Source organism: Peromyscus leucopus, chromosome 6 (assembly GCF_004664715.2).
Source record: "Peromyscus leucopus breed LL Stock chromosome 6, UCI_PerLeu_2.1, whole genome shotgun sequence".
In the NCBI taxonomy this organism is placed as follows: Eukaryota; Metazoa; Chordata; class Mammalia; order Rodentia; family Cricetidae; genus Peromyscus; species Peromyscus leucopus.
The window spans coordinates 65,946,816-65,960,860 of NC_051068.1; the positions used below are offsets into that span (position 1 = coordinate 65,946,816).

The 14,045-nt window shown below is 42.3% G+C and overlaps 1 protein-coding gene across 10 annotated transcripts in view; it reads left to right on the plus strand.

Moving 5' to 3' along the window:
- Positions 1-14,045, plus strand: part of Arhgef11 (Rho guanine nucleotide exchange factor 11) — a 116,997-nt gene that overhangs the window by 67,282 nt on the left and 35,670 nt on the right. For 7 of the 10 annotated variants that reach the window (XM_037206743.1, XM_028857633.2, XM_037206748.1 and 4 more), the window contains 7 exons: positions 107-164; positions 1,251-1,429; positions 2,233-2,304; positions 7,905-8,024; positions 10,105-10,150; positions 10,664-10,740; positions 11,734-11,871. In XM_037206743.1, coding sequence (XP_037062638.1) covers positions 107-164; positions 1,251-1,429; positions 2,233-2,304; positions 7,905-8,024; positions 10,105-10,150; positions 10,664-10,740; positions 11,734-11,871 — 690 coding nt within the window. The remainder of the gene's footprint in view (positions 1-106; positions 165-1,250; positions 1,430-2,232; positions 2,305-7,904; positions 8,025-10,104; positions 10,151-10,663; positions 10,741-11,733; positions 11,872-14,045) is intronic. The other 3 variants (XM_028857639.2, XM_037206749.1, XM_037206747.1) reach the window with 1 other exon arrangement.

A 14,045-nucleotide genomic window follows, 5' to 3' on the forward strand; every position in this document is an offset into this window, starting at 1 on the left:
AGAGGTAACTAAAAGCATTGGGAAATGGCTTCCTAAAGAAATAGCATTTTAGACTTGGAAAAAGCTTTCCAGCACTGTTACTCAATATTATTTGTCTCTCCAACAGGTGAACGGCACCATGGTGACCAATAGCTCACACCTGGAGGTGGTGAAGCTTATCAAATGTGAGTTGGTTAGGGCATACCAACTAAAGAAAATAGACTTGGTGGATTCTGGGACAAATTGGCAGGTTTACTGACCTGAGAGGCTTCATTTGTAGGTAGATATTGAGGCAGCTGAAATCTTTAGTCTTAGCATGAATGATCAGCTTAAACTGCTGCAGAGCCCCAGTATGATGTCAAGTAGCAGCACTATTAGTCTCACAATAGATAGCTTCATTTTTAGCACACCATCATTGCCACCACTCCTGGCCGTATCCTACTAAGACCACATTTCATTTAAATGTCATTCTGTTCCATTCACATCTTCCTTATTAATTTCCAAAGGAGGCAGAAGAGGGCCGAAAATACTCTAGCCAGGAATACCTAACAAGTGAGCCTATACAGATAATCAAATAGAAGCAACAATATTAAGGAAGCAAATAAAGAAGGTGGGAATCTTGGGAGAATGGAGTTTGAGTGGCTGTTGTATACCAGACAGGGAGTGTGCTAGGCTTTACATTGGTTCAAAGTTCAGTGAGCTTAAGAAGGGAGCTGGGCACGGTAGTGCACCCACACAACCCCAGCGCCTAAACTGAGGGAGGAGGATCTTGAGTTTAAGGCCATTCTTGGCTACATTGAAAGACTACTTTGAGCTGGGCAGTGATGGCACACACTAGTCCCAGCACTCAGGAGGCAGAAGCAGATGGATCTCTGAGTTCAAGGCCAGCCTAGTCTACAAAGCTAGCTCCAGGACAGCCAGAGCTATATTCAAAACAAAACGAAACTATCTTGGGGTGGGGGCGGGGAAAGACAGACTACATTGAAAAAGCGGGGGGGGGGGGGGGCTGGGTTGGGTTGGGTGAGGTGGCCATAGGGAGTGTTTCCAGAGTCATTTATGAGTGGAATTTTGGTTGAGGTCTCTGTAAAAGATTGAGAACTTGGTTGGTGCAGGGCAAGAGGGCAGAAATTAGAAAATGGCTAAAACTAAAAGGAGATTTTAATCTGTAGGATTGTGGGACTTAAAGAAAGGAGAAAAATAATTTTCTTTGTGGTTTAACTCCTCTTCTTGAACAGTGGCATTCAAGCAAGCCTCTTTTTCTTTTCTTCTAGCTGGTGCTTACGTTGCACTTACCCTCCTGGGCTCTTCTCCTTCCTCCATTGGTGTCTCTGGGCTCCAGCAGAACCCATCTCTGGGAGGAATACCCAGAGTTAACCCCATGATTCCTCCACCACCTCCTCCTCCACCCTTGCCACCTCCACAACACATTACAGGACCCAAACCTCTGCAGGTAATAGTTTTCCTGATGCCTACTGATCACTCTAGGCCCTAGAGTCTAGAGACTCTTTGAAGATCTCCCTCAGTGGAACTTAAATTGAGTGGGCTGTGGTAAGCAGAGATAGGCCATAGAGACATGTGAATACCACCAAAAAGTTAAACAAAAATGAAGTCTGCATAAAAGGATGTTCATACCTTAGTGTCCTACTCCTTTGTGAATGCATATGAGGCTTTACAATAGCATCCTCACTGTGTGAAGACTCTCACAGGGCACCTACCTGGGCCCCAGGTATGGAGAGAAGCATCCTTTAGAGATGGTTGCCAGTTGGTGTTGAGAGGGTGTGCTTGAAAGTCCAGGAGGAAGAGCCTGACTTTCCAGAGCAAAAGGGGTTCCTGGAAGAGTGAACTGTGGAGGACAATCAATAAAGGAAAGAGTCAGAAAGAAGAAAAATAGGTAGTCCTCAAGAGTAGAAAAGCCCATGTGAAGGAAGACTTGAAAGAGGGCAAGATGAAGAGATGTGTAACGAACAGGATTCTAGGTTGAATAGAAGACTGAACCAGTTCTTTGAGAATTTAGAAAATAATTCAGTATTAAAGCTGATTACAGCCAGGGTATCTAAGAAGTTCGGTAGTTTAAAAAAAAAAAAAAGATTGCATGTTTATTGCATGCTAGCAAGGTATTGAGTTCTCCAGGATGTGCTCCTGATTTGGGATTTACTCTCAGCACCTTTCCTCACTCAGGAATGAGCACACAGGAGAGAGTTAAGCTGTTGAGCTTGTCCCCAGGTCTCACTGCTGTCATGTTTCCATCCCTAGGATCCTGAAGTTCAAAAGCATGCCACTCAAATCCTCAGGAATATGCTGAGACAGGAGGAGAAAGAGTTACAGGTGAGATCACTGTGAAAGATAGCCCGGCCTTTACCTTGGTGAAGGAATCTCTAGCGGTCTGCCTGTGTGTGCAACTGAATTTTGTAGACCATATCCAATTAGAGTAAAACATGTGGTAGAACACATACTTGAGACCCTAGGTTCAATCTCCAGCAAACAAAAAAGTACTGCCTCAAGATTATTAAAGACCAGGACAGGCACCAAAGCTACACAGAGAAACCCTGTCTCAAAAAACAAAAAACAAAAACAAACAAAAACTAAAGAGTTGCCTTTGGTCAACAGAGTTTGTTAAAGCAGACCAGTGGAGTGAGTAGGATAGCAGAATCCATGGCTAATACATTAGGATGATGACTGTGCTAACTAATGACAAATAAATAAACAGACGAAAAGGAGGAACTAGTAGAACTCAGGAAAATTGATGTTCACTGGAATAGTTCTTAAGAGGATTCCAAGGAGGAGAAAGGTAAGCATGGGAGATATAGGGATGGGCAGATGAACGCTGGGCTAGACTGATGAGGGAGAGGATGAAGAGAGATTGCCAGTCTAGGAAGTGATGGGCAGAGAGACCAAGAAGATTAATTTGGCTGGAATAGGTCACTCTATAAGAACTTACTATGTATAACACATCGTTTTAGTTCCTGTGGTATATAAAAATGGAGATGAGGTAGTTCCTCCCTTCAGTTGGCCTCAAATCTAATGGGGGAAATTTCAAATTCTAGTAAGAGGGAAGTAGGAAGAACAAAGAGTCTGTAATAAAAATGTTACCATGGCACGTAAAAGCTTCACAGTAGAAATGGTGTTTGGTGGGGTTTGGAAGAGTGGACTTTAGATAAAAAGAAGGGGGGTAGCCAGGATGATAGCACATACCTTTAATTCCAACACTTAGAAAAGAGAAGTAAGTGGACCTCTGTGAATTTGAGGCCTGCCTGGTCTGCGTAGAAGTTTGAGGCCAACGGTGGCTGCAAAGAGAGACCCTGACTCAAAAATAAACAAAATTTAAAAGAAAAAAAACAATATTTGAGGGCATTGTTAGTGAAGAAACAGCTTAGGTCAAACTGGAGTTGTAAAAACACACTTAATCAGTGTGCTAAGTATTCCATAGAGCAATGAGTGGGGGTGACCTTAGAGGTAGGAGTGGGGTGGTTGCAGAGATAAATGAGAGATGTACCTTTCCTTTAAGAAGTTTCAGTAATACCAAAGGACGTGATGGAATAAATGAAGGTATACTACATCATAAAGTGTTACTTATATACTCACATTGGATTACTAAGACACTGTCACAATATAAGGCTAGACATACAAGTCAATGGACTAGAATTCGGAGCTCTGAAATTAATCTATACATTTACAGCAGCTTGTTTTCAACAATGGTACTAAGACTATTCAGTAGTGTTTGTCTTGTCAACAAATGGTACTAGATCAACCGGATATCTACAAACAAAGAATTAATCTGTACCCTTATGTCACATAATTAACAAAATTTAATTAAAAATAGATTAATAAAATCTCAATAAATAAGCGCATAAAACTCAAGATGGAGAAAGGGGGGCTTGATCTGAACTGAACATGCACAGATGTTTTTCTTGTCATTATTTCTTCAGTACCGTATGTACAGAGCATTTCCATTATGTTAGATATAAATAACAAAGAAAGGAAAATATTAAACTTTTAGAAGGAAACATGAGTATGAATCATCATAACCTTGGATTAGCCAGTGGTTTCTTTATGGTACTAAAAGTACAAGCATTCCCCAAAAAAAGATAATTGGATGTCACCAAAATTAAAACGTTTGTGTATAAAGAAATAAAATAAAAAATAAACAGAAGGGCAGCTCACAGAATAGAAGAAGTATTTCACAATCGTATATCTATTAAGGATCTTATTACCTTAGAATATGTAAAGAACTCTTCCACTTCAAGAATGAAAAGACAAATAACAGGACTGGAGAAATGGCTCAGATACTAAGAGCACTGGCTGTTCTTCCAGAGGACCCAGGTTCAACTCACAACACCCACATGGCAGCTCTCAACTGTCTAGATCTAACTCCAGCTCCAGGGGATCCAATGTTCTCTCTGACCTTAGTGGGCTCTTCATATATGTGGTACTCAGACACACATGCAGGCACAATACCCTTACACATAAAAAAAAAAAAAAAAAAGACACAGTTAAAAATTTGACAAGAGGTATGATGTTTTCCAGTGGTTAGAATGCTTGCCTAGATCCTGAATTCAATTCCTACTCATCACTAGAAGCAAGCCAACAACGACCAAACTTAAAAAAAAAAAAAAAAAAATTATGTAGGAAACTGACTAGTTCAAAATGGTATTTGAATATTTTAGATATTTTTATAAGCTTTGTTCTTTTTGACGTGTTTTTATTATTTTTTTAAGAGTGTGTGTGTTCAGGTCCCTCAAAGTCCAGAAGAGGGTGTCAGATCCTCTCTCCAGCCCCATAAGCTTTGTTCTTATACTAAATAAAATGAGCCAAGAATTTGAATAGTTCTCTAAAGAAAACACAAGTCAGGCATTGTGACATATACCTGTAATTCCAACACTTGAAATCTGAGGCAGGATCGCAATTTGGAGGCCAGCGTAGATTATGTAGTGAAAAACAGCCCTAAAAATAACAAAGAACTACAAATGGCCGATAAGCATGTGAAAAGATGGGGAACTGCTTCTCAAAACGACAAGATACTAGGACTTTTATAGCCAGAATAATGGAAAGTTGCATGCTGTTAAGAGTTGTAGACAAACCTGAGAAGTACTTGTTTATGTTCTGTCTGCAAGCTCATTATCTAATCTATTTGCATCACTGATGGTGGGAATATAAAATATACAGTCACAGGGAAACATTACGCAGTTCTTCCCGATGTTAAACACAGATACTGTGTAACCCAATAAATCCACTCCTAGATAGGGACCAAGAAGAACTGAAAATACATATTCACACAAAATTTGTACATGAACATTCATGACAACTATCTCTGTAACAGCCAAAAGGAAACAACCTAGAGTCTATCAACTGATAGAAAAATGTGGTATATTTATAACACGGTAGGATATTTAGCCATAAAAAATAATGGAGTACTGATACATGCTATAAGTGGAAGAACCCTGAAGGCATACTAAATGAAGGAGGACAGACAAACGTTCACAAATGTTGCAGTTCCATCTATATGGGATGTCCAGAATAGGCAAATGCTCAAAGACAAAGTAGTTTAAATAAGTTTTAATTATATGAATTATATCTTAATGACAAACTTGAAAATAATTTTGGGCACCGTGGAATCCTGAAAGCATGAGTGATTTATGCAGTACCTATCAAAGCTTTCAGGAGGTGACAGTTGAGTGGCTTCAGTCCACTGTGACCAAAACACTGAAGTAACAGTGCAGGACAGTGACTGGGAAGTGATTCAGGTCACTTAAAGATCTTGGAGTTTCTGCTAAAGACTGTGGGAATTGATCAAAGATTTTCAAAGCAATCTTCTTAAGAGATGTGTGGTTTTGGAGCTGGAGAGATGATTCTGCCGTTAAGAGTACTTAAGGGGGGCCTGGAGAGATGGTCCTGAGTTTAATTCCCAGCAACCACATGGTGGCTCACAACCATCTGTAATGAGATCTGGTGCCCTCTTCTGACCTGCAGGATACATGCAGACATTATACTGTATAATAAATAAATAAATAAATAAATCTTTGAGGGGGGAAAAGAGTACTTAAGGGTACTTGCCGCTCTTGCAGAGGACCAGAGCTCATCCACACTGGGCCACTCACAACTGCCTGTAACTCCCTTCTCAAGGTACCGGATGCCTCTTCTGGCCTTTGCAGGTACCTGCACATACATACACTGAGGCACGTGCACACACGCTAAAGAAATAAAAATAAGTCCGTGTTAAGTGATTGACATAAAGAAACTTTGGTGGCCGCTACCATAGTATACAGGAGATGATGACAGATTTGACAAGAACTAGACGTTAGAACAAACAAGAGAGAACAGGAAAGAGACGTCTCGGAAGTCACATTAGGGAAACTTACCATCTGGTAAGGAGAAAAAAAATAGTAAAGGATGACTGTGAGTTGGGTGCCTGGGGTGCCATGGGTGGAGTCAAATAGGTCACAGGAGCAAGACTTACAGGACAGAAATGAAGGTCAGCTTTCGGTGAATTAAGCCTGCCTGTGAGGCACCTAAGTAGATATCCTCTGGAAACAGCTCTGGAGAAAGGAGATTAGGGTATCCTCAGCAACAGCATAGTCATTGAAGCTGGGATCTGGCTGAAAACAACACAGTAAGTTACAGAGGCAATATCTAAAAATGGATTGAAGATTTGTGTGAGCTCTGGTACTGTTCCAACCTCTGATCTCCACATCGTTTGCTGCTGTTTGATCTTTTAAAGGGAGGGTAGCTGCTGAGGTGGTGAGGAAAGCAAGAAAAAATGGGCTGTGGCTTAAAAAAAAAAAAAAAAAACTGGATTGATAGAAAAAATTGTATTGTGGAAGTTTGCTTTTAATTTAGGGAATGTAGATGTCTTTAAAGGGAAGGAACCACTTGAAAAAGACTTTAAGGGTATCTGAATGGTGTCTAAGAAAGACTCAAAGCAATCGGTGGTTCAGAGTGCTCAGGAATTTGACTTCTGAGTCAGGAGAACAGATGATGCAGATGTTTTGAAATGGAGTCATGTTGGAAGAGTTCTTTTCAGATAATATGATCTGCTGAGACAGGGAATGTTTGGGGCTTGATAGGCATGGAAAAGATTAAATCTAAAATGTAAGGAATTTTAACAAGGTCGGCAGGTAGCTGGAAGCTTCAGATGAAGTCAGTTCATGTATAAACCTAACATCTTCGTTTAGTAAGTTTTACTGCTGATTCCTTTGTACAAAAGCATATCACCGCCACAGCCACTCTGGCGAGCATGTTAGACGGTGTTATTCAGATCTTAGGGTCATCTCATGATACAGATACTGTCGTTTCCATTCTTGACAGATGTAGTCAAGCTTGCCTAAGCCTACACAGCCAGAGGTGCCAAGATACAATGCCAGTCTCCTCCGCCCTGAGCTCTCGCTCTGCTGCCTGCTGTAAATGCTTTAGAGGAGGTAGAACAGACACTTCTAATGAAGCAAGGCTTCTGGCTTCTCTAATTAAGCTTTTCCTCTCCTTAGTTGACATTGTCATTATGTTAGGTTTGCCATAACATTTTCTGTGTAGTGATCTGGATGGTCACTTCAATACTTCACACAAGTGCAAGTTGAGGAAGATCTCATGTACGATGTGGGACCTCATCCAACCCTTAAAAAGTAGGTCAGACTAAGGAAGGTCTTTTGGTTTTTTGGTTTGATGTTTTTGGCTTTTTCCTTTCTTCAGCTGTTTCATATATTCTGTTTCCCACCAGTCACCTCTTTTTTTTCTAATCCTAAATGATCTAATCCTAATGATCCTAAATAATCCTAAGTAGATGCAAGCATCTACTAGCAGACAGAAATCTCTTCTCTTCTCTGTTTTGTGATAGCTGCCTGTTCTTACTGCTGGTAAGTCATCTATCCTCTACTAACCACTCCTCTGCCTTTCCCCCCCTCCTCCTCCTCCTCTTTCTCCTCACCCCTCCCTAGCGTATCTGTGAGGTGTATAGTCGGAACCCCGCCAGCCTGCTAGAAGAGCAAATCGAAGGTGCCCGGCGGCGAGTCACTCAGTTACAGCTGAAGATCCAGCAGGAGACTGGTGGCTCAGTGGTGAGTGAGTGGTAGTAGGCATTGCTCCAGGGACAGCACCATGCGGAGGGACCAGTATAGAAGGAGAAAGGCAGAGCAGAAAGCCTCTTGGGCCATGGCAGGATGAGCACCAAAGAAGCTGAGTCCTACTGCAGTACTACCGGTGATACCATAGAAAGACACAGCCCTGTTTCATGCCCTGCTACTGAGAAGAAGAAATAGAAATCAACTAGTCTGCTTCCGTCTACTAATTACTCCTCCCTTCTGAGTAGTTTCCTCAAGAGTGTGTATTCCTACTCTGGCATCACTCAGCATCGTCTGGTAGCTTTCCTTTAAGGATCTCCTCAAAGGAACCCAAGTCTTTCCAAGTCAGCCTCGGTTAGTCAGTTGAGAAGGAGCCAAATGTACTTTTTAGAAAATGCCACACAGGTGGAGGTTGTTGATCTATTCTTCTCCTCGGGGACTTTACTATCTTGCTTATATCCATCAAGCCTCAGTTCTTTGGTAAGCATAAGTACTGACATTAGGAAATTATGGTATCCAAGACAGTAGTTTCCCTAACCCATAGAAATGGTTTAAGGTGGAGCTGGAGAGATGACTCGCAGTTAAGAGCATTAGCTGTTCTTCCAGGGGACCCAACCCCTCCTCTGGCTTCATGGGCATAGCACACACATGGTACACATACATGCATGCATGCAGAATACCCATACACATAAAATAAAAATAAATCAATCTTTTTAAAATATTTTTTGAAATTTGATTAAGGCATTTGGCTTTCTTTTTAAACTGTTCTGTTCTGAAGTTGGTAAGAACATAGGCAAATAAAACTTTAAAAATTCACGTTTCTGAAGGAACTTTCATATCATATGGTAGATGGCTTAAATTATGGACATAGACCATCTAGTTTTGATTGCCAGGTCTTGTTCCCCTCAGCTTTCAGACTCATGGCCAAGTAACCTAACCACTAAGAGCCTCTCTTCATTTTCTCATTTATAGAAGGACACAACAATCCACCTAGTAAGATATTGCTGAACTGAAGCATGCCACCAGCACCGCGCATGTGTGTGTGTGCGCGCATGTGTGTGTGTGTGTGTGTGTGTGTACACATGTGTGTGTGTGCACACGTGCGTGGGTGCTGCCACTGTTGGTGTCTGTGTAACAGGAACCTGAGATTCTGAGTTGAGAATCAGGACATTAGAGCTCTAGCCCTAGTTTTTTGTTTTGTTGTTTTCATTTACAATGTGGCTTAGAAAGATCAGTAAACATCTGAGCTTCTTTCTGTCTCCTTGTTTGTATCATGGGAATAACCTCTTCTACCTGGAGTTGCTGAAAGATTGAATGCAGTTAAGGACTGAGCTCCATGCCAACACCAGTACTTCCCCACAGACATGGATTTTTTTTTTTGGGGGGGGGGGGCTTTTCGAGACAGGGTTTCTCTGTGTAGCTTTGCACCTTTCCTGGGACTCACTTGGTAGCCCAGGCTGGCCTCGAACTCACAGAGATCCGCCTGGCTCTGCCTCCCGAGTGCTGGGATTAAAGGCATGCACCACCACCGCCCAGCGACATGAATGGTTTTTAAAAAAATCTTTTTATTATTTATTTTTATTCTATGTCCATTCGTGTTTTGCCATGAGTGTCCGGTCCCATGGAACTGGAGTTACAAACAGTTGTAAGCAGCCATGTGGGTGCTGGGAATTGAACCTAGGTCCTCCGGAAGAGCAGCCAGTGCTCTTAACCACTGAGCCATCTCTCTAGCCCCGACACAGATATTTAACATCTTTCCTCAGTGCAGGCTTGGGATTTTTTTTTATTCCTTGATGGTTAGAAAATCCTTTCCTGTATCCAGCCCAAATAAAGCCTCTGAAGTCCAGGGTGAAAAGTGAAGGGAGGTTTTTCGTTAATTCTTACAATGATGGTAAAGCTCCTTTCCACCATTAGGGGTCACCACCTCCTCAGGCTGCACATATAAAGCGGGGCATTTCCCAGCAGTAAAGCAGAAGTGGCCATGTGCTATGAAAGCAAGCACAGCTCTGACTGGAGGAAGGAAAGAGGAGAGGGGGAGGCTCCGAGACATTTCCTACCCTCTGGTCTTCTCTTTTAGGACATTCTTCCACTCTACGGTGACACCAGCCAGAGAACATCTGAAGGTAAGTTCCCATGGTCCTCTGGTATATACGAGTTCTCTTCTACGTTGGTCTCTCCCAATAGGGCAGATTCTAGAATAATGAGGAAAAAGCGATACCCATACACAGGGCAGTTGGATGTAGAGAAATAAGCGATGGCTAAGTAAGAAACAGGAGCTCCTGGGGTGACGGGTCCAGACAGCAGCTTGCCTGACAGATGTGGCACTTGAGAGCTTAACAAATTCTTACGAAGAGGGCTGGTGACAAAAAGAGAGTTAGGAGTGAGCTGGAGACCAAGAGCGGCTGTAAGAGGACGCCAGGTCTTATTTTAGGAGGTGACGGGTTCTGTGCCCAGATGCAGATGGAGGCAGAAGCTGGCTGTGAGGAGAGGTCCTGAGGTGAACGAGTGGAAGGAAGGGCAGCTGACAGAGAAGGGAAGGCGGCAGCCCCCCTTCCTGCCTGGTGCCCAGAATAAAGGCCGCTCTTCACTCAAGGCCTGAGATCTTTTCTAAACCGTCTGAACTGCTTTCTTCTCAGGCCGCCTCTCTCTGGATTCCCAGGAGGCCGACAGTGGCTTGGACTCTGGGACAGAGCGCTTTCCCTCCATCAGTGAGGTGAGTGCCGGCAGGCACGGGCCCATTTAAAATGTGTGCATTCAGTTTCCCACCCCGGGGCGCGAGACGGCTCTGCTGCCCGCCGGCTGCTGAAGGCCCTGGCCGGTCATCTGGACACCTCCTCTACAATTCCAGTTTTAGGGGTCTAGCCACTGTGTCTGGTTCTGAAGTGCTCTGACATGCATCCTTCTGCTGGATTATCACATCCGGCTTGTATTTTATCACAGGCGATTGGCTCTGTTGTGGTGTAAAGTGTAAGGTGAAGAGGTGGCCAGTGTTATCACTGGACTCATCTTTGACAGCACGTTAGTGAACCCCACCAAGTCAGGTGTGATGCTTACTTACTTTGCTGCACATCTTTTTCTACTTCAGCCATGAATTTTCAGATTTTTTTTTTAATCTCCAAGGTTACCTCTCTTCCAGATGCTCTCAGTTGGCATGTAAGATTATGAATATAAAAATGAGTGGCAGAATGATGACAACAGTAAAATGTCTATTTAGCCAGACTTATTAAACATGGAAATAAGTGTTTTTTAAAAAAGCATACTAAAAATGTAATTTAGGTAACATTTGGAATTTCCTTGTCTGAGTGCTGGTGACTGACTATTGGGGAGAGAATGATGGGTAGCTGTAAGAGAACAGATGTGTGGGAAAGTCACCAGAGAGTGGTGGGGTGTACTGTGGGCCTAGCTGACCTGTAGTTTGCATCCATGCAAGGTGATACATTTGGCAGTGAAGTGTGTGAACAGTGACCAAAACTTCCTGATTGAATATATACCACAAGCTCTTTGGCCTTCAGTGACTCTCGTGACCTTTCTGAGGCCTGGCTCCCTGGGAAAAGTGGGTTGAGTTTCCCTCATGAGTTATTAGAAGGTTAGTGGAGTAATATATAATCAAAAATGTTGTGGGTGTCAGCGCGTTACCATTACAAAGCAAGCTGAGTCCAGAGTGTTGTCTGAATGAGGTTCCTATCACAGAATTCTCTTCCTCTAGTCTCTGATGAATCGGAACTCAGTATTGTCCGACCCTGGACTAGACAGCCCTCAGACCTCCCCTGTAGTCCTGGCGAGAGTGGCCCAGCACCACAGGCGACAGAGCTCAGATGCACCCGCGTTCCCACCGGACGACCAGGTGAGACGGGAACCACCCCAGTTTGTCTTTCTGCTGGAGGCTAGGGTTGTCACCAGTGTGTAATCTTGAAGAATCTGACTAAACTCTGCTCTGGCAACCCGCAAGGAGATAGTCACCTAGAGCACAAATAGAAAAGAGGGAAGTCAAGTAGATCGGTTTCTGTGTGAAGAGTCAGTAGATGTGTCTGTCAGGACACCGAAGATAAGGGAAAGTCTGCTGGTAGATCTTTTCATGTCTGGATAGAATAAAAAGTAGTGTCTGTTCAGAATGCTTACCTTCCCTTAGCAAAACTTTGCTTCAGTCAAACTGAGGGCAAGGGGATGAATAACAGTGAAATACAGTGATGTAACTGTATGAAAATGTCATAATGAAACCCATTTTGTATGTTAAATAATAAACCTTATTACAGGAATCCTAATACAGAAAACAAATAAAAGTTCAGCATGCTTGCGATCTTTCCTTGTTAAGCTGCCTTCCAAGCCCCGCCCTCAGGCTCCTCAAAGAGTGCAAAAAGGGACTTGAAAGGCCCTGCTCTCAAAGGTGGGACTAGGTCTGGGAATATTTCAGAAAGACGGATATTGGCTCAAGGCAAAATCCTTCAAAGAACCCGAGCTGTGTAGCCATGGGTGGGATTGCCTGTCATAGTACAGAGAGATGCTAACAGACACTGGCTTCCTAAAACAGCATTCTGTAAAATTCACCACTGTACTAATGTTTTTCCAAATCCACATTCCAGTTGCATAGTGTTATTTTCCTTATAATGTATTTTCTTCGAGCTTAATTTTTTATTCCTTTTGTTTGTTCGTTAGAGACAGTGGCTGTGTAGACCAGGCTGGGCTTAAATGCATAGAGATTTGCCTGCCCTTATCCTAGGGTACCGGCATTAAAGGCATGTACCACAATGCCAGACTAAGCTTACTTTCTTAAATTCATTTTAAAGGATATTTGTCATTGCTTCAAATTAAAACCAGTACCACACACTGTAAATGCAAGGTAAGTGTAAGTAAGGCAGCACACATGTTTAGAAATTATTTTGTAAAGCCTCATCTAGAAACATACAGAATAAAGGAGAAAGAAAGCTGCCATTTATGTTAAAAGGATGCCTCCTTCATGAGCCATCTCCGGATGAATGCATGAGAAGCTGGTGGCTAGCACCTCCAGAGCCTCAGAACAGAAGAGAGACGTCATTGATTTACCCTTTGTATCATTTTGGCTCCCAAATTATGTGACTGTATCATGAATTATAAAAATACATAAAATTCAGGGCTGGAAAGATAGTTCAGCAATCAAGAGCACTGGCTGTTCTTCCAGAAGACCCAAGTTAGGTTTTCAGCATCCACATGACAGTTCACAACTGTATTAGTTAGGATTACTATCACTGTGATGAAACACCATGTCCAAAAACAACTTTGGGAGGAAAGGGATTATTTGTTTACACTTCCACATCACAGTTCATCATCAAAGGAAGTCAGGACAGGAACTCAAGCAGAGCAAGAATGTGAAGGCAGGAGCTGATGCAGAGGCTAAGGAGGCATGCTGCTTACTGGCTTGCTTGGCCTGCTTTCTTATACAAACCAGAACCACCAGCCCAGGGACAGCACCTCCACAATGGCCTGGAACCTCCCTCATCAATCACTGGTTAAGAAAATGCCCAGCAGCTGGCTCTTCTGGAGGCATTTTCTCTCAGCTGAGGCTCCTTCCTTTGAGGTGGCTCTAGTGTGTTATCAAGTTGATATAAAACTAATCAGAACAACAACCGTCTGTAACTCCAGCTCCAGAAGATCTCCCACCCTCTTCTGGCCTCCACAGTCACTGCATGCATGAGTATATAGACATACATGCACGCAAAACACCTGTACACATAAAATAAAAATAAAGAAATTAATAAAAACACATAAAATTTATTATTTAAATTTAACCTAAAATATTTTAATAATAACAAAAGTTATCTATTTAAATTTATTATCTATGCATAAATTTTATATATTATCATATTTTCACTCTAGCTAGATTCTTTTGCTTGTAATTAAGTCTGAGGTGGAATTTCCCTTTGTGAAGATATAAAGATAAACTAAGCAGGCTGAAGCTTTATTTGGATTAATCAAAGGGATTGAATGGGAACTGAAATTAACTCTCTTACACTTTGACTGACTACTGTTTAATGTCATGTCTAG